The 21,376-nt window shown below is 41.1% G+C and overlaps 1 protein-coding gene across 3 annotated transcripts in view; it reads left to right on the top strand.

Moving 5' to 3' along the window:
- Positions 1-20,248, top strand: part of sdk1b (sidekick cell adhesion molecule 1b) — a 369,858-nt gene extending 349,610 nt beyond the window's left edge. For all 3 annotated transcript variants that reach the window (XM_054779326.1, XM_054779325.1, XM_054779324.1), the window contains 14 exons: positions 827-897; positions 3,078-3,210; positions 3,676-3,732; positions 5,188-5,289; positions 8,466-8,581; positions 13,263-13,449; positions 13,525-13,662; positions 13,742-13,903; positions 14,501-14,626; positions 15,806-15,970; positions 16,456-16,593; positions 18,384-18,507; positions 18,590-18,719; positions 18,935-20,248. In XM_054779326.1, the coding sequence (XP_054635301.1) occupies positions 827-897; positions 3,078-3,210; positions 3,676-3,732; positions 5,188-5,289; positions 8,466-8,581; positions 13,263-13,449; positions 13,525-13,662; positions 13,742-13,903; positions 14,501-14,626; positions 15,806-15,970; positions 16,456-16,593; positions 18,384-18,507; positions 18,590-18,719; positions 18,935-19,243 (1,958 nt within the window). In that variant the 3' untranslated portion in view covers positions 19,244-20,248. The remainder of the gene's footprint in view (positions 1-826; positions 898-3,077; positions 3,211-3,675; positions 3,733-5,187; positions 5,290-8,465; positions 8,582-13,262; positions 13,450-13,524; positions 13,663-13,741; positions 13,904-14,500; positions 14,627-15,805; positions 15,971-16,455; positions 16,594-18,383; positions 18,508-18,589; positions 18,720-18,934) is intronic.
- The last annotated feature ends 1,128 nt before the right edge of the window (positions 20,249-21,376 follow it).

The raw sequence follows: 21,376 nt of genomic DNA, 5'->3' as shown, positions 1-21,376 counted from the left end.
TTAAAAGTAGAAAAATCATTACACAAACACCATATTTACTCAGCTCACACCTCAATTAATCACAATGTGCATTCAGAAAAAAGAAATGCCACACCTTAAATAGAAGCCTTTTTTTTTTTACCACTTGTGAAAAAATATTAAGTGGCTCCACTGAGTGGCTGTAATTATCTTTAATATGACTTGATACCACCATGTGTCTTTGTAGACACACCGCATGCAGAGCAGACATGGATTCTGTCAAGCTGAAGTTTACAATGGAGTTGAAAGAGGAAGAAGTGCTGCAGTATGCATCACAAACATTCCGAAACAAAAGCAGCGGGGAATGTCAATTTTGAACCACAAATAATTTTGGATGGGGGGAAAAAACAAAAGATTGGTCTGATGACAAGAAGAGAGCATGCTTCACTTGAGGGCAGAGAAAGAAAGTGGAGTTGTACTGAAAGTTTTTTGAGTGGATTTATTCCATGTGGGACAGACACAACAAAGAAAGTGACTCAGATCTACCTTTCAGGGGATGACAGAAACCAGATTATTTATGATGCATGTGAGATCATTGTTATTTTATGTAAGTATAATTATTAATCTTTGATCAAATTATTTTAAAATATATAGTAATAATATTTAGATAATACTAAATACTGTATTATGTAATAATAAATATTATTAAAATTAAAAATGCATTTGTACAATTAATAATAAACACCTTACTAAATAATTGCTCTAGGCCATTATATGAGGAAACTATTGTATTTTAGGATTGTAAATTAAGGGCGCAAGTACTAATTTTATTTACCTTAATCCCCCCCTCCCTCTGTTTGTGTACTAGTTCCTGATGAGCCTCCTGAGATCCTCACAGTCAAGCCATCAACAACTACCTCCGTCCTGGTACAGTGGAAGGTAACGGATCGTCATCTGCCCTCAGAGATGCTTCTGACGTGTCCACTTTTTAAGTACAGTCCAAACACAAGTTATTAATTCATTGAGGTGCTAAAAGCCCTGCAGAATTCCTCCTCATGTGTGTTGGATGCATTATTTATTTAAGCAGGAAATGTTGGAATGAAGTGATGATTAAAAGGATGGACAGGCAGACAGCGGGACAGACGGTCCTGGGTTTTGGTAATGGCAATACAGTGGTGTGAAAAAGCAGTGAGTGTGTATTTGAGCACTACTTACAAAGTATTGCACATCGTGTCTTGTATTGTATTGTATTGTACTTTATTTATCCCACATCAGGGAAATTCACTTGTTACAGCAGCAAGCAAGATACGCAAGTAAAGAATACATAGTGACACATGGTTCAAGTGGTGCAGGTGTTGTAGAGCCTGACGGTATGAAGGACCTGCGGAACCTCTCCTTCTTACACTGTGGGTGTAACGGTCTGCTGCTGAAGGAGCTGCTAAGGGAACCCACAGTGTCATGTAGCGGGTGAGAGGTGTTGTCCATGATGGACGTCAGCTTAGCCAACATCCTTCTCTCCCCCACTTCCTCCACGGAGTCCAGAGGACCGTCCAGGACAGAGCTCGCTCTCCTGATCAGCCTATTGATCCTGCTCCTGTCCCTGTCCGTGCTGCCCCCTCTCCAGCAGCCCACAGCATAGAAGATGGCTGAGGCCACCACAGAGTCATAAAAGGTCCGTAAGAGAGTCCTGCACACACCAAAGGACCTCAGTCTCCTCTGCAGGTGGAGGCGACTCTGGCCCTTCTTGTAGAGGGTGTGGGTGTTGACGGACCAGTCCAGCTTGCTGTTAAGGTGAACACCCAGGAATTTGTAGCTGTCTACCAACTCTATGTCCGCTCCCTGGATGGTCTTCAATACTTCGCCACGCTTTCTGTCTTTATTTTATGAATGTGGTGGTGTTGCCTGTCCTTTGTATTTGGTCTTTTGCCTCCTTGAGTATTTCCTCTTCCGTTGGGATAAAGTACGGTCGCTGCTATGGTGAATCAGTGACTCTGTGATCGATAGACGGGGTATATTTAAGGAAGCAGGATTGGTTTCACCTGGCTTGATTAATTAGTGTTGAGTCATCCTGGCTTGGGCGTTGTGCAACCAAGTAAGCCTCAACACTCTTGTTTTGGGTTGGTTGAGCTCAGCTCAGTCATGTATGCTGGATGTCTGGATCCCACTTTTGTGCAATGGGCCCCAGTAAGACTTGCTGTGATAAATGGAATCATGAATTCTGCTGTCTACCAAAAAATCCTGAAGGAACATGTCTGGCCATCTGTTGGTGACCTCAAACAGAAAGGAACTTGGGTTCTGCAGCAGGATAATAATCCAAAACACGCCAGCAAGTCCACCTCTGAATGGTTGAAGAAAAACAAATTAAAGACTTTGGAGTGTCCTAGTCAAAGTCCTGACCTGAATCCTATTGAGACGCTGTGGCATGACCTTAAAAAGGCGATTCATGCTGGAAAACCTTCCAATGTGGCTGAATTCCGACAATTCTGCAAAGGTGAATGGGCCAAAAGTCCTCCACAGCGCTAAGTTATTGCAAATGCTTGATCGCAGTTGTTGCTGCTAAGGGTGGCCCAACCACTTATTAGCTTTAGGGGGCAATCACTTTTTCACACAGGGCCATGTAGGTTTGAATTTTTTATCCCTTAATAATTAAAAGTTTCATTTAAAACTGCTTTTGTGTTCAGTTGTGTTGTCATTGACTAATATTTAAATTTGTTTGATGATCTGAAACATTGAATTGTGACAAACATGCAAAAAAAATATGAACTCAGAAAGGGGTCAAATACTTTTTCACACCACTGTAGATCAGCAGGTCAAAGAGGGTATGTGAGGCATCACCAATGTTCAATAATAGTAGAAAAGACCAGATAGTGTATACAGTCTGATTCCTCTTTGGAAATGTCTTCTCTCCTTCTGGCTTTATGGCAAAGCAGGAGGGAGAAGGCTATGAAAACAAAGTCACAAGTAATTTCATCATCTTTTACTACCCACTCAAACAGCAGTGCTCTGTCTGTGCCCTTTAAAGTTCCCTTTGCCAGCTCGACAATTTCCTGTCAGACAGCACTCCTAGAAAATGTACTTTTTAAGAGATAAATGACTTAGATTTCTTTGCATGATCCCAGCCTCCGAGTGCCGACAGCATCAACGGGGTGTTGACTGGATATCGGCTGTATTACCGAGAACTCCCATCAAACACTTCTTCGTCTGCTGAAATGGTCCAGGCAAGAAAAAACAGCTCAAGTGCCCTCATGACAAGTAGGTGAACATGCCACGTCCATTTCCAAAGATGTTGGTTCTTCAACCAGTGATATTCAGCTAGAACATATGCATGTACGCACAAATAGTAAATTCCTATAATTTTTCTTTGTTCTTTAGCGTTAGTTTGTTCTTTCTTATTGTGTTGTAAACACCTTCTTTAGTCACTGTTAAACAGGCAACACAACACAACATTTGCATCACGGCTGCATGCTAAATAATTCATAACCAAACTTACTACAATGTGAGAATATCCCTCTGCTACTAGCATGTTGTGCACACATAAAATAAAGATTTGCACTGTCTAATGGGTGATTCAGTGTCAAGACTGACAGACGTTCTACCAAGGGAGCTGATACATAAAGGCTATTGCTTTTTCCACTGAGACCTTTTTTTGTGAAATGGCATTACAAATAATTGCTCAATGCATTGATTGACTTCCTTATTTGTCTTTCTCCTCCAAAGCTAAGAGCACCTTCAAGACAGTCAGCAGTTCCTCATTGACGGAGTTTGAGTTGACTCGTAAGTCATAAATCTTTTTTGGACTTTTAGGCTTTAACTTGATTTTGATTTGAGTTGATGAGCACACAACCTCTAGAGTAAATTCAATACAGTTGAACCTCTAAGGCACTGGTTCTATTATTTTCTGTCATGTCCCACAACAGTCGTCCCTCGTTTATCGCGGTTAATTGGTTCCAGACCCGACCACGATAAGTGAACGTCCGCAAAGTAGGATTCAGTATTAATAAACTGAATATTTTTGTAGTTAGAGCATAAAAACCTGTTTACATCAATAGAGCCCTGTCGACATGAAATAGCACACCAATAGTCACTTTTACACTCCTATTATTCTTTGTTTACATCACATTGCAGAGGCTATGGTGTCACTGCAGAACATAACAGATGGCCGCTGCTAGCATAGCAAGCTACAGAGCTAAGTAGTTAGCCTCTCCAAGTTACTTATTATAAACTTAAGAAAGTGTCTTCAACGGAGTGGGGAAGAAGGACAGGGAATCCAAAAATGTACCACTCCCACACGGAATGAGAGGAGAATTTTTTTTTTTTTTTCCACTCAATCTCAGCCATGGCATGTCTGTCTCTCAGCCATGGCATGTCGGCTCGGTTCTGCTGGCTCAGTAGCCAGTCTCCATGCAGTGTGAAAGGTAATGTAATCTAATATCATGTCTCATAATATTACTGATGCCTAGTGACCAGAATACTACATGTAAGTTGTCTTTCAATATTTTTTGGACTAATAATAGGCCATGGTCAATCACAAAACAGCGATCATTTATTAATTAATTATTTTTTTAAAAACTGTGAGAGTGACTGAGCGATATTTCAATGGCGATATAGCCAGGGACAACTGCACATGACTTTTAAACATAACAATTTCATTTTCAAGTAAAATTTCATTTTACGCTCAGTATGTCCTCAGAGTATTGCTGTAGTCAGGAAATACAATGCACTATTTGAGAAGCACTGCTCTAAGGCCAAACACAATTTGCGTGGGAACGCTGGTCAATTTCCAGTCTTGTTTGGACTTCCCCATCAGAAATAATGGTTATAGAAATAATCTGTGACAGTGTCAAACTGCTGCCAACGTAAAACCTTTATTTGTACTGGCAGTGTTTAACATTCAAAGTGTAAAAATAAAGTTTAAAAAAACTAAGAAAAAGTAAACTAAAATAAAGTCAAAGTGTAAAAATAAGCTAACCTCTGTTAATAGTAAAACATGAAAACAATTTTGCTCTTTAAAATGAAAATGAATAGAGTATAAGAAACATTAAGAGATCCCACAAAATAGCTACATTAGAGCCATAACAGAATGACCCGTTATAAGCCGGCTATATCCCAGCACGTGTGATGATGTTGGCCTCTACTCTAGTGTGATTTATAAAATTCAAATATACATGTGTCACTGTAAGTGTTCTTTGCTTGCATGTCACTGAAATCTATTCAAATGTGAATTTATAGAACTGAAGAAGTTCAAGCAATACCAAATCGTGATGACGAGCTATAACATCATCGGGGAAAGTCCACCCTCCAATCCTGTCGAGGTGTCCGTTGGAGAGGCAGGCAAGTAAAACACAGTAAACTGTTGGCTTTTACTTCCGCATTGTGAGAGAGCAGCTGTCATTGATTAAAGTGCTTCGTTAGCCTCTTCTCTCTGTGGGCTTTGTTAAGTTTCACTTGTAGCGCAACATTTGGTCGAAATCCTCAGACTATTGCTCATATTACATCAGTCCAACGAGGTATTACCATCCTTCCTCCATCCCTTTCCCTATATACTTAATTTATAATTCCTCCTCAGCATTAAACTTCTAAGCATCTGATCCTCCTTGGAAACAGCTCTTTCACAAAATATACACTCTTCAGTGTCTAATTAAAGTGCTTTTTTCCTCTCCTAAGTTTACACAACAATGAAAAAAAATATCTAACGGCAGAATATGTTTGGTGTAAGTTTGGTGCACCAGCTCAGGCACATTCCCCACCACAGAGGTGACATTCCACGTACCACCACGTACCAAGAGCTAGCTTCTGCAGCCGAGGAATGGACCACCAAGGTCCCCGTTTTCGGGTGACACCCAACTCACTCTGCACCCGACTCCTTCGTACCCCGCCTCCAGGCCTGGCTCCATAGGCGGGCCCCGGTGACCCATGTCCGGGCAAAGGAAAGCTCGGCACAGTGATTTTTCTCTTCTTGGGGTCTGTTGAGCCACTCTTTGTCTGGTCCCTTACCTAGAAACTGTTTGTCATGGATGACCCTATCAGGGTTGTAAAAGCCCCCGACAACTTAGCTCCTCGGATCAAGACACACAAACTCCTCTATCACGATAAGGTTGTACCTCAGGGAGGACACTGTCAATATATATTCAGATAATGATAAGAATATGATCTCATGATATTATTACACAATTACCCATGAATGTGATTATTACATTTTAACTAACAAATTGATGGATACTTGCTTTGAAATAAAAAGTGAAGTGAGAATGTCAAGGTGACAGATAATATGAAAGTACAGAAGAACTGCACGTTGAACAGTTTTTCTGTTAAAATGGGATAACAAATTCATTTAGTGGAAAGACGGTGAAGTGCGTTGTTGACACACATATGCCTTGGCTTTCACGGACCACGTGTGGCCCCCGGGCCTTGAGTTTGACACATGTGCTGTACACCATATGAGCTTGTTGCATGTCCCACCCTGGAGCTGAACCCTTTGGACCGTGACCACACATGCATTAGCACTCAGCAGCCATGCACATGGGGCATAGACAGAAAAGGCCATATCACCACATTTCATCATCACCCTCTAGCCACTCCTGCCTCCGCCGATACTCTGCTACTTATCCTCACCTCTCATTTCTCAGCATGTGATATGTGTGGCCTTGTAAACCTCACGAAAATGCACAACTCTTCCTGAATGACAATGCAGCCTGGTGTGAGATTGTGAGAGAAATGCCAGAATTGTCAGGTACTTTTTGTTTGCGGTGGAAGTTAATCATCGGTTGATACATCGAAATGGTTCACTGTTCACACAGACTGGTTTTATGTGGCTTATGCTATATAACTTTGAGCCTTAACTGCTCTCTTATTTCTACAGCCAGGTCCATTCACAACCATGCTGCAGTTCCTCCATAATGTCATCAGAAAGTCCATTCTGGAGTGGTATTTATTTATTGTTAGCCCACCGACCACGCTGCAAATAAGAAACACAGTAGATCAGTCCTTGACTTTTATATTTATAACATTGCGGCTGCTGGCACCGAACACAAACATAAAGCAATAGCAGCTCCTCCAACAGCCTCATACTTGGACAAAAGTGGCATCTGGGGCATAAAGACAGTCCCTACCACGACGAACAGTATGATAATTCACGGGGGGAGGGAATCGTTGAGGACCTTGCAATATTTTGACAATAACATCACTACAAAAATTAAGCAATTATCAGTATAAAATGGAACAAAGTCGAACACCTCAAATTTGTTTTTTGTTTTTTTTGTTTAGACCAGAATTTAAACATTTTAAACAAAACTTGGAGTTCATAACGCTATCTTGGGTGACATCAGCATGCGTCATGTGACTTTAGCTCAGTGAACAATCAAAGAATATTTAACTTTTTTTTTTGTGATACCTGTGATGCCAACAGAGAAGGGCACCAGAGAGGAAAAGTGGGATGATAATCATGGCACCAGAAATGGAAATTTTTCATAACATCGGAAAGGGTCTGACTGCTTGTACAATATCAGAAATAAATGAAATATCACTGACATACAGTACATAATTGGATTTTACCAAGCAGAAGCACAGGAAGTAATGTACTGTAACTTTAGTGTCCGCCCCTGCTCACACCCGGGGCTCAAACTACCATCCACCGGATGAGACCAGAACGCCAGGCATCGAGTAGTCAACTTGGATGTCCAGCACGACGCTCAAGGCATCAGGAAGTTTGGCTTACCAACCTACATACCTGATCTACATTTTGAGACAAGTTGAAAAATTACAAGAATTGACATTTTGCACTGCTGGATCTTAACGAGGTTGTAAGTAGAACTGTAAAATGCAAAAAGAAGAAATGAGAGTGAGACAAAAAAAAATGAGTGAGCAATTTATTGCAAACAACCTTTAAACTGAAATAGGTTGTTCATCATCTGATCAAGAGTTTAAGACCATAGCAGAAAACACCCAAAGCCCCCCTTAAAATAGAATGCCGCTTGACGCCCCTGGACAACTTGCTTTGTTGTTCCTTTGTCAGAAAAAGCACCCCAGATCATGATGCCCCCCCCCCCCCCAAATTGTACTATGTGGAAAACACCTCAGGTGGGATCTCCTTGTCATGCCAGTAACGTTTGAAGTCATCAGGACCATAAAGGTTACATTTTTTTCATCAGAGAATAAAACTTTCTTCCACCTTTCCCATGTTTGTTATTCTCGTTCAAATTGCAAACAGGCAATTTTGTGCCATTAAAGGAGACGAGGCCTTTCAAGACATTTTTTGTTCTTAAAACCCTACTCTCGCAAACCTTCATTTGGGCAGAGAATCGTCCTGTGTCTTCTTCGGATCCTTCCGCTCAGGGCTGGTGATATTATATTGAATCTTGACTTTTTTGTTCCATATCTATCTGTCTGTCTGTCTGTCTGTCTGTCTAAAATGACATTGAATCCACATTTTGGCTTACAAGGGCTGTGGTCTTAAAATTTTTATCAGGAGTGTGTATGTGAAACATCTTCCATTGTGTATTGTTTTTCAGCTCCATCGGTGGCCCCCCAGTCTATCAGAGTGTCAGCTGCCTCTCCCTCCAGCCTGGAAGTGAGCTGGGAGACGCCCCCTCTAGAAACCCAGAATGGACTCATCCAAGGATACAAGGTGAAGCACAAATGCACACGCACATACACGGAATGGTAGTAATATTAGCGCATGTCATTGCTTCTTGTGGTCGTTGCTCTGCTGCACCTTCAAGTGTCCTGCAGAAGGCGAATTTAGTTAGAGGAAGAGTCCAGATAGACTTTAATGATTTCAGTATCACCACTCAACCCCCTTTCATGTCCCGGTCCCTTTGCGCTTAGTACTTCAAACACAAGGTTATCTGTCCCGTTTTAGACTCATTGATTTCTGCAGGAGAGCAGAGGTGGAATAGAGAAGAAAGAAGGGAACGTAATATTTGCAGAATGAAGGAATGAGATGAGCGTGCTGTCCCTGTTGAATCCTGATTAGACGAGAGGATCAGGGAATACGCTTAAAGTGCCAGAGACGGACGGACAAGAGGAGGAGGTTAAGCAGATTAAGAAGAGAGACATAGAGCAAAGAATTAATGTTTCATGAATTTATTGCTTCTGAGTGGTGCTAATAGTCTCTCGGACCCCAGGTAGCACACATGGTACATTTCTTTGTAAGTGTGGGGTTTTTTTTTGTGAAACTAACTGGAATTCCCAGGTGGTCTTGTTTAAATGCACTGATGGAAAAGGTAGCAAGTAATACCACTTTAGCTCTGCTGGGATTAATCATTCACAAAATTGCCGCAGATTGAGTGTTTATCAACAAAGACGCTTCAACAAATCAATGATTTTTGTGTTACTATGGCAACGCATTACAAGTGATAGGTAGGTTTGACTATTAGTTTTATTAGTTCTTTTTTTTTACTTTCCAATTGACTGGGACAAAGACTGTGGTTCTTGTGTAAAGACCTACTATGGTTCCTTGGACAATAAAGGACTCCATTTAGCTACCGCTGTTTTTCCTGAAATGCTAGTTACAAAATGCAGAACAAATACAGCGAAAAGAAGATCCTCCGTTGTCCTTACAATGAAGGCTTACAATCACAAAATCTACTTTGGAGATTCTTCAAAATTCAATCCGAGTTCTTTTTTTAAATTTTTTTTTCCAACCCCATATTACACTATCTGATTAAAGGAGTAAAGTAAAGGACCCAGTACTGGCTCAGGAAGGTTGTTACCGTAAATAACTTAAGCGTTTTAGCTATATTTTTTTATATGTGGCTCAACCAGGGGTGTCCAAAGTGCACCAAAAAACTGTTGTTTTTTATTGGCTCTCAGCATATTGTAATAATAAAATGTATTCATTATTAAAAATATGTTATTATATTTGCTTTGTCACCTATAACACAAAGGTAAGATTTGGATGTTTTGTACAGATAGTTTAGCATATACAGTATTAACCTAAATAGGATTGGTTTTAGCATTTATAATGTTCAAAATGCATCAAAGTGACCTCGTGTCTTTCAGTTTGTCAATATACGGCCCTCGGGTGAAAAAGGAGTTTAGACAACCTTGGCAATTAGTAAATAGTGCTTCAGAGAACCATTAGTGTAATGATGTTTACGGCATTTAACTGCCCGTGCTGGAATAATCGTATTATAATAATATAAAACATAAAAAATAAACCTCTGTTCTTTGATACCACAGTAGTAAATTTGTAACAATTTGTGCATAACATTAAGAGAGAGATTTTAGGTAAAATACAGTTCAACCTCTAGAGTCAAACGCCCCCGAGATCATACAATTTGGGATTTGATTTTTACTGAAAATATGTCCCGCAAATTGCACAAAACATGTCAAAAATGATATAAAGAGGTTGCTACATTTTGGTGTGTTAGTATTGTGAATATGATGATAGTTAAATCTTTCATGCAAGATTTAATATGGTTTCTGTGTTAGAGCAGCCTCAAATTTGTAACCCTTCTATCACATGACACCCACTGTGCCTGAGTCACACTGCTAAGACACTGATGGCATCATGCTGCCCTCAAGTGCATCTCCAAAGGGGCTACCTCCATGTTTGTAAATGTACCGGAGCTTATAATAGCATGCCCTTTTCTAGCAGAATGCACATTTGGTTCCTTTACAATACACAGCAGTTTTGTGCACCAGACAGTAAAGAAGCAGCAGATATAGTACCCCCTTGTGCATCACAAGAGACACACATCCACATGCATCATCTCGGCAGCACTGCTGCATGTTCATGTTGGCTTTCTGCACTGATGATGATAAACAACACTTTGAAATGTTCATTAGGGTGATCCACAGATTGGTGCAACATTTAGAAACTATACTTCTACCAGAGAGATGTTATTTATTGCTTCTGTTCCCATAGGAATAATGAAAATAGAAATAATCTCTTCCAGGGTCAAACTGTCACATCATAAAAGGTTTTTTTAAAATATACAGGCAATGTTTTAAGTAACATTTTAACACTCTTAACTGTCATAAAAGTGTATAAATAAGTAAGCCTCTATAAATGAGTAAAAGTAAAATATTCTATCTTCACTCTAACGACAAATCATGGTTTTGTTTACATTCTTAACCGCCACGTAAGTGTAGAAAAGATACTAACCACTGTTAAAAGACAGCAGTGACTCCTTCTTCCCTTTGGCAAGTAAGGATGCATACAGTGATGCTGGAGTTTTATTGCTTTTCATCTTCACTTCTCCTTTTCTACTCTGAGCAACCATGCAAAAAAGCCAAAGACACAGTAAAACACACACCTCCTGAACTGAGTGCTGGTGTGATATGTTTTTGTTTCGTGTGACGTCATCATACAATTATGTGAAAATTTGGGTTGAATTCAGAGATGTACAACTTAAGCACCATTCGACGTTAGAGGTTCCACTTTATATTGAAACACTAAGCCGTCCCATGCATTATGACGTTGTTTTCATTCAATTAGCACATGCAGCTTAAGCTAAAAATAAACGAACAACTAAGTGAAAAGTACTGTCAATGCTGCTTTGGCTCTTTTCTCGCACTAAAAGCTCTTGTGAATACAAGATACAGTACTTTTTTTTTTTAATTCATTTATAATGCACGAGGCTCAGCCAGCACTGTTGTTGCAATTACTGTGAATCAGATAGTACGACGACTTTTCAGGCACTTCCCATGTCAGGCCGCGTTCGTTTCAGGCATTAGCAGATTCATTTATTTCCTTTACACGCAGCGGGAATCCATCAATGTGTTGGGCTTTGCTAAAGTGGAGAAGAAAATGAAGTTGCACTTGGTGTTATGGGTGAGAGACGAGCTCTTTTAATGCATTAGATGCATTTTACAGGCCCATTAGTGGAAGTAAGTTAGAAAGTGTATTGCTCACTTCTGTTGCCTGTTAATCATTCCATCCAGCCTGCTTTATTAGCGATAGATGTTGACTAGCATGTAAGTGTTTTCCATCTCTATTCACTAAGTAATTTTTCATGTCAGCAACATTATAAAGATCTTAACCAAGAATGATGCTTTCATCAGTCGACACGGCCAAAGGGGCCACAGAAGCAATATTCCACCAAAACACTGGGTAATAGCTTTGCGTTAGTTTTAGACTGGGAGAACAAATTGCATTTTGACAACAACAATGCCTAAAAGTGGATATGACCATCACCATCGATCACTAGGTGAGATTGGCTCATTTCAGCCGTCAAAGTTACCGTGGTTGCATGCAGCCGACAAAAGAAACATGCAAGTAGCATGTAAAGGAACAAGAACAGTGGAACCAGAAGGTAACTTGATGAAGCACATGTAGCATTTATGTACTCAGCATTATGATGCATGTCATGATGAGCTGATGGCGACTTTAAAGTGTCCGAAGTGGTTGTTATTTGTGAGCAGCCAAGCGTAATATTGTTTTTCTGGCAGTGAATAGTTTGTATTTACCTTCATCTACACTTCACTGCCTGTAGCTGTAGTTTTACTTCCAAGGAGTGTTGTATTTTGTTTGATACCTTGATACCTACGTTTCGTACGGCACGGTGGTTGGGGACCCCACCTTACAGCATGCCTTGGGATATGATGCGCTTTTTTACACATTTGAAAATACTGTGAGAATGCCACTTTGTTATGTCTACATCAACAAATGTAAACTGTTGAATCGAATCGAACTGTAGCGTTTGTACATGAAAACTAATCATATCAAATATTTTTGGTTTTGAATCGTATCTTAACCCATGTGTCTAGATAAGTATCAAATCGTTTACCACAATGAGATTTACATCCCTACTTATTATAGATAAAAACTTATTTCTATCTGTGATTAATTACGAGTTAACTATGGACAAAATTTGATTAATCACGATTCAATATTTCACTCAATTAACATTCCTAATGTGTTACCTAGTTTTACAAATTATCTGCAGGAGTAGCCACAAACACGTACAAATAAAAATGTGTGCTAACTGTTGCGTCTTCTGTCTCACCTGAACGCAATAATTAAATTTTAAAAATCTGCTTTCTTAAATTTCCTCCTCAATTCAACACCGACCCTCCAGAAATAGCAGCATGTCGCCATGGTCCATACGGGAATTACTGTATATCAACTTCATAAAAGTTATGTGCTCTCCATCTTAGCGCTGTCCTGTATCCACCACCCTCGTTCTGCTAGTTAAACAGCATGTCAGACATTTATTTTAGAAGAATTAATGAGTAGGCGTTCAGGAGCACAGAACATGATGAAAACACTGCACACTGTTGACAAGAGGTTCAGTGATGAGTTGACAACAAATGGACCGTTGAAGAGTCACGGTTGTTTACAGCACAGTGTTTTGTTGTAGGTCCACTACTGGCAGAAGAACAAACAGAACCAGACTGAGAAGGTGAAGGTGATTTTTGTCCCCAACACCCACGTGCACCTGAAGAACCTGAGCAGCTACACACCTTATATGGTCACTCTGACCGCCTTCAACACGGCCGGGGACGGCCCACCCAGCGACCCTCGTGGTGCACAGACACTACAGTCTGGTAGGGAGCGGCCCAAATGCTTTTGTGCTTCCTTTTGTGAGCCTTTTTAAAATAGTTCTGTCAACCTGTCTGCAGCTCCCAGCAAGCCCAGCTACCTCTCCTTCTCTGAGGTGACTGAAGGAAGTGTCAACGTGTCCTGGGGGGCTCCTTTAACCCATAACGGCCAACTGGAGGGCTACCGGGTCATCTACCAGCCCACCGCTCCTGTGCAAGGTATATGCATGCTCGTTGTAAACACATTAACACTACAAAATGAGAAGCATGTGACTCACATGACCACTTGTGAGAGCAGGCGTAAGCAAAGTGGTGACGGTGGACGTGAAAGGCAGCTGGCAGCGATGGCTAAAGGTTCGAGACCTAGTCAAAGGAGCCACCTACATCTTCAGCGTCCAAGCCCTCACAGTCAGCTACGGACCCCCCGTACTTGCTAACCTCACTGCAGAGGCCGTGCAAGGTGAGCATGAATGTGTCTCACTTTCGTCAAACTAAATCATTTAGCAATAATGAAAGTAGACTGCATATTACTTCCAAAATGTTATACATTACTGTATATAGACTACTTCATGTAATATTTAAGCAATCATCTTAATAGGACCACTTTCCATCACAAAATTAAACAATAACAACTACAGGCACACAGATTAACTTCAAATAAATGAGAACGAGGGAGAAAAAATGAAGTTTAAAAAAAAAAAAATTGGCAATAACTGTTAAATAGCCTGCATTTATTCTGCACCCTTTTAACTGAGAGGACCTTGTAAATTTGCTTTGTTCACACTCTCATTCATACACTCATTATGAAAGCTGGAACAGGTGCTCTTTGAAGGACAATTTCTCTTGAGAAAGCAACTTAGTCTGTCAATTTCCCACCCCAAACAGTTCATTTTGTTTCATTATGTAAAATAATCTAAAGCCTCATTACCATCAAGCAGTACAAATCACATCTTTGGGTTGTTTTGCATAACTAAGTTCTAGGTATGTTATGTTTATCAGTAATCCAATGCATCATGACACTTTCAAAAAGTGCTTCTATCCCCATGTATCCCTGTAGGCACTCCAGGGTCTCCAGTGGAGCTCTCCATCACCAAGGCGTCCTCTGCCCTCACCATCCACTGGTCAGAGGGCGACAGCGGCGCAGCACCAGTGAGCGGATACGTGATTGAGTCTCGTCCCTCAGGTGAGCTCCAGTCTTTTAACGTGCGCCTATTTAACACATTATAGGTTAAACAAGAGAGTTTACTGTGCTAATTACCTCACCCTAATTTCCTAATTAGATTATCAGAGATGTGATCAAGTCAACCAACCTGAGTGGCAAATGATTTAGTGACTGGGGCAATGATACTGACTGGATTTTTATGGATTGTAATATTAGCATTATAAGTAATCACTCATAATGACCACAGACAATCACAGACCTCATCCAAGGCCAGACGATTTTAATCACCAAATGATATATTTCTCATGGATACCTCATACTTGCTTTATGCCTGACGTTTTCAAAAAATCACATTCTTTCAATGTCAAAATTCTGAAAAAAATGTGTTTTTTTTCCTAACCCAGATATCCAATGATGTTAATTCCACTCTCAAAAGTGGAAGTCTCATATTGCACCAATAGTAAAGTCAGCAAGAATAAAGTCACACTATTAATAGTTGTAATTTTCAGAGAATAGATTTTTAATACGAGAAAAAATACAAGACAAAATAAAAAATATTAAAAAACAAGAGAAACACCAACACTTTAAACTTGCAAAGACTTGCAAGCGTCTTGCGCTCCTTTCCTGTGGATGTGGCGCCACCAGTAGGAAGTACAAGGTACCAAAAAAGCCCACAGCCATTCAAGCCTCATATACCGCATGCTGTATTATTATGCGGTTATGTATTGTGCTGACATTTAACTTTTCATTATCACATATTTATAAATTATAACTTAGGGTGAATGGGATGTGTATTTCCACAAAAAAACGGCCTATTAGTGGAGAGAAAAAGCGAAATAAAAAATAATAGTTTTACTTTAAAAAATCAGCGAATTTATGGTGTCTTGAGCGCTGAATTGCCAACATGCGGGGAGCCACTATATTTGTAATATCACAACAAATTTACGTCTATCACAAGAATAAGGACGTACTCTTACAAGGAAAAAAGTCATAATACTTCAAATAAATAAATAAATCTGGTTTAAGATGAGGACTGTTAAAGATGTAATCACCTTACACAAATATTTAATATGACTTGATTAATACACTGTATTACAGGTCTCGAGAGCATGTTGGAGTTTTGCTACTCATGAAAATTATTTATTCCCATAATATTACATACTGTATATTGTTTCTACTTTTCTCTCTCTTTCTGTGTAGATGAGGGCGTGTGGGACTCCTTCATTCGACTCCTCTCTCCCAGCACCCGGTCCGTGTCGGTGCCGCTGGAGCGCCTGCGACCCGGGATCAGCTACGAGTTCCGAGTCATTGCTGTCAATCGCTTTGGTTATGGACAGCCAAGCACGCCCTCTGCTGCCCTCGCTGGTAAACATTCACACAAACACAAACACACACACACAGGTGCCCACCAGCCTAACATTAACAAATTGATTTGATGAGGCTAGAATTGCAACAGTGACGGCTGCTGCCACCTAGCTGTAGCTTGATGCAGCTGCTCTAGTGTAGTCCTGCCAATGCTAATTTGGAGAATAAAATTGTACACCTGCATAGGGAACAACCTCTTTGCCATTGGGATTCATATATTACTCACAGGGGGAAAGTGAGGGTACAATAATAATAATAGTAATAATTAATGGTTATGATAATAGGGCTTCTTTTGCCCATTACAATGAGGACAATGATTTATCACAGTTTAACACAGCAAACAACAAATATTGTGCATCAAAAAGGAAGTGCATTAAAAGCCATGTACACTATGCACACTACGACTGCATCCTTAAATGCCTATTTTCTGATAAGAAGCAGTACTGGAGGGAAAAACAGCACACCTTCAATGTTGTCACTTGCAGCGCTGTCAGAGCGTCCGTTCTACGAGGAGTGGTGGTTCCTGTTGGTCATGGCCCTGGTGGGACTCATCCTCATCCTCATCCTGGTCTTCACCCTGATGCTGCATGGACACAGCAACAAGTACAAGGCGTGTGGCACAGGTGGGGCCGCTGAGATATTGTAATGATTTTGAAATTTGACTGCTCCACAATCACATGTCGGCTTTTTACTACATGCAAGGCATTCACGACAACAGGCATTTTTTACTTTTTTAAAAAAATATATATTTTGTTTATATTATTCTAAAAGGAGACTATTCTCCGTGCAACACCACCTGGAGCAGCCTTGTTTTTGCACCGCAGAGGAAAACAAGGTCAACTTTGTTCCGTCTCCTGCAGGCTTGTTACCCTCAAGCATCTCTGTGTCAAAACAACAAAAAAAATGAATTAAAAATATACACTGTGATTTTCAGAATATATCTGCAGGCAGGGGCTGAAAATAGAATGATGTAATTAGTCCTAGAAGTCAGTATAGGTTCTAATGTCATGGCCATTTTGACACTAGCCTGTGCTGCAAGTTAGATGTCCTACAGCCACCAACCAGCTCATTGATTTTGGGACAAATGTGACGTTTGCTGCTGTTGAGCCGTTCCTTGAGAGATCCTTTAATAGGAGCACAGCCTATACCATTACACCACCATTATACTGTATACATAAATTGTTGTGTGAGATTTGTTTGTCCTCAGCAACCTGGTGTGTCTGTTCTGTTACCTTTCCTGCCATCACTCTGCATAGCAGTGGGAGGTGATCAGAGTGGTTATTGTGTGATAATTAATTACCACCATCAAAGAAGGTGATTACATTCGATTTACACACAACATAAATAAAATGATCAGTACGACATTACAATGAGGCTACCTTTATTAAGTAAGGGCTAATACATTGTTATTGTTTATTAATGCTTTGCAAAGATTTCAAGTTCGATTTTGAAAAGGTTGAAGCCACATTTAGCACTACTTCTTTGATGACTGGTTTGTTTTAAATGATGTTAGCTTTTTAGTGATGTTTCTTACACTTTCCAATAAAGCTCCATTCTTCTAGTCAGTCATAATAGTACACCATGCTGACCACCAGAATACAGATTTAGCATAAACTATAACTATATATAAAGAACTTGCCAAATAGTGAGGCACCCATCTTTGCTGAAAACCTTTCATGTCATTCATAACCATCATTTAGTAAATTATTCATAGAGGTTATTTTGTAATTAATAATGTAGAGACAACATGATTATTGCACAGGTGTGGTCTGAGACCAGCCACCCGAACAGCTGTAACAATTGGTTTGCATAACCAAACAATTTTTGCACAAGCTGTCAGAATCCATCTCAGGGTAGCTCATCTGCATGCTATCCAGACAGCTGGTCTCATATCCTCTTGGAGGTGAAGATGCCTGATGCGGAGAACCTGGGCTGGTGTGCTTACAGTTGGATATACTGCCAAATTGCCTGAAACACATTTGGAGACAGCATATGGTGGAGAAATGAACGTTCAATTCATGATCAACAGCTCTGGAGGACATTCCTGCAGTCAGCCTGCCTATTGCATGCTCCCTCAACATTTGTGACATACAGTATGTGGCATTGGAGTGGACTTTTACTGTGGCCAGCCTAAGGTGCACATGTACAATTGCTGTCTAATCAGCATCTTGATATGCCTCACCTGTGAGGTGGATGGATTATCTCTGCAAAGGAGAAAAGCTCAGATTTAAACTTGTCCTTTTGAAGTCCTCATGTATCATCGTTAGCTCATGAAGTTCATAGTTGACCAGCTTTCTTCTTAGACGTTTTCTGACTAGAGAACCAGCACACATGAGAAAAGTCGGTGTAAAATTCAAGGAGTCGTTTCACGATGGTAAAATGTTCTTTCTCTCTCGCTCCTGTGGTCCTCCAGGGAAACACATGTCATCTGCAGAAGAGTCAGTCACTTTGGACAACGGAGGTTTCACTACCTTGGAGCTCAACAGCAGAGCGCTCACCAACACCAAGAGCACTTTCCTGAAAAAGAACGGGACCAGGTGCCAATTCCAACTCGAACACTCACACACACCACGTTTGTGCTGTGTGTGTCAGTTTAAGACTTTTGTGTGCTGGTTCCAGGTCACCTCCTCGACCCAGTCCAGGCGGCCTTCACTACTCGGATGAGGACATCTGTAACAACTATAATGGAGCTGTTCTGACAGAGAGCACCACACTCACTGAGAAGCCCACTGAGGTCTCTGAGTCAGAGGTAGCTCATCTTCAATATGCCTAAACATTGTGTTAGAATATAATCAAATAGAATATGCAGCAGCCAAAATATGATAGATGTGTGTCCTATACCTGCTGTGAAAATATATTACATTTATACTAATAATAGTAAAGATCTGATATGAAAATACAAAAGAAATCTTGCAGTATCATGTCAAACTCTCGTGCTCTGTGTGTGTGTCCGTTTGTCCACAGCTGACAGACAGCGACTACGAGGACGAACAGCCTAAACACTCGTTTGTCAACCACTACATGAGCGACCCCACCTACTACAACTCATGGAAGAGGCAGCCCAAAGGCCTCAAGCCGCTTGGCTCGCCTTTCAGCTACGAAGAGTGCGCTGCCGCTGCCGAATCTGAGCCGTACTACCAGACCGTGGTCACCCAGCACAGCACAGGCGGCGTCTACACACCCACAGGGCAGCGTGCACACACACAGGCCAACGCCAACACCAACCCACCTGGCTCGCGCACACCTGTGACGGGCTTCTCTTCATTTGTGTGACTACAGGGACTACGTGTGCACAAAATGACACTATTCTTGGAAGGAAGGAAGGAGGGATCAGTTCGAGCCGTCCTTGGCTCCAAAAAAACTAAAAACACCTTCCACTTGTTTCACAAAGATCTTCACTGTGTGGGAGCGTTGCTCTCCAGCTCCTTCATTTTTGAGTGTCACTGTGCTCTCACAACACACACACACACACATAGCGTCTCCACATTCCCACTGGCGAGGCGTACGCTGTAGAGCCTCTCAGAGGAGAGCGTTGTGAAGGACGTGGAGAACATGGAGGAATCAGCACAATGCTTCTTGTCTGTTGTCTCTCATTGCACACAAAAAATACACACACTGTCTGATGGAACATTGTTGTGGGAGAAGATGACAGAGGAGCAAGAAGAGACTTCCTGTGCACAAACAGAGATCTGACAGCTTTAAAACATTTGTGGGGGAGAAAAGTACATCACTGTTAAAAGATGGTGAACAAGTGTGTGTGTGTGGCACTTCAAAGTTTACTTAAATTATTGGTTGTTTTTTTTCTTACTAATACTTTTCATACCGCAGCCTCCCAACCTGTGATGCTTGCACTGAGCTGAAGCCTGTTGTGTTCTCTTTAAATTTCATTTTACACAAGCCCGTGCTTGGTTCGACACGTGTGCGCACACAAGCATGCGTGCAGAAAACGGCCCTCACGTGTGCCATTATATGTACGTATGTTTCTATTTTTTAAGGTGAATTTTGTACAGGGCAACCCTTTTACTTGTGTGATGTGGCTCTGACAAGTGTGTATTTATTAAAGAGTTGGGAAACTGTAAAACAGTTTAAGGTGGCCGAGCTTTGACTCGTGCAGAACCACTATCTTCAGGCCCGGCTAACACACATACACACACACACATACTTTATACTAGTCATGTATAATTTAACGTTTCTCCTACAACCCAGCCAGCAGCCTCTAGCACTCTGTCACACGTTTTAACGCCCGTATGGTGTGTGAATAAAATGGTGATTGTTAAACTGTGTGTCATCTGGTTTGGTCACTATATTACATCCTCTAAAGAAAAAGACCCATATTCTTCAACATTGTAAAATCTCAGAGGTTCCACGATCTATTGGAAGTATGTTGTCCAAAAACCGGCCTTGATGCTGGAATTTAGACAGTTTAAAAGTGCTTTTGATAAGACCTACTCGGAACACACGTGTGTGTCTAGCTTCGGTGCTAAATTGCTGCAGAATGTGGCATCAAGGTCAAGAAGCTCACTGGTAAGCTGGATTGTTATCCTTGTTTACATACGTCGGCACGCTGACGCAGAGGCTGCATGTGATGTCATCCACTGCGCAACGGATAAACTCCAAACACAGCACCCTGAGGCTTGGTCTCTGTTTTGATCTTCGGGGACTTCAATCATGTGACACGTGACAAAACACTGGCTTCCTTCTACCAGTATGTGGACTGTGACACCAGGGGCAACAGGACTATAGACCTAATGTATGCAGACATCAACGATGCATACAGTGCTACCCTCCTACCTGCACTGGGGAAGGCAGACCACAGCCTGGTCCTACTCAAACCTCACTATATGTCTAAAGCAGTGGTTCTTAATCTGGGTTCGATCGACCCCTAGGGGTTCGGTGAGTCGGTCCCAGGGGTTCGGCGGAGCCTCCGCCACGGAGGTTAAGACACACCGGACCCATCGTGTCAATTCGTGATGACATCACTGGCTGCAGATACTCATATTACATTGCTTGCCTTGGCCAATCAATGCTGCGAAGAATTTAGCGCACTCATGGTGTGTTCCATTTGTACTTGGAAGTCGGAATTTCCGAGTTCCTAGCTGGAACACCCGACTGAAACGCCCCCTGAAGTCGGAATGTTCAACTTGGAAGTCAGAGCATCACACCACCTCTGAGTAAACAATCAATGATGGCTGCCTCGTGTGTAAACGGTAAATAATCAATAAATAATTTCTAAAAAATATTGCTATAGTGTGAAGTTTTTCTGACTTGGCATCTGGAACGCTTTTAACTCGGAGATCATGTCACTCTCACTCAGACTTCCCAGTTCCGAGTACAAATGAAACGCACCATCAAGTAGTCAACGTGTGACTGATGTGGTAGCACGTCGTGTGATTTCGTTCTTAATAT

Source organism: Dunckerocampus dactyliophorus, chromosome 6, assembly GCF_027744805.1.
Source record: "Dunckerocampus dactyliophorus isolate RoL2022-P2 chromosome 6, RoL_Ddac_1.1, whole genome shotgun sequence".
Lineage (NCBI taxonomy): Eukaryota > Metazoa > Chordata > Actinopteri > Syngnathiformes > Syngnathidae > Dunckerocampus > Dunckerocampus dactyliophorus.
The sequence above is the reverse complement of the archived record's forward strand: the minus strand, read 5'-3'. Positions and strand labels throughout refer to the sequence as shown.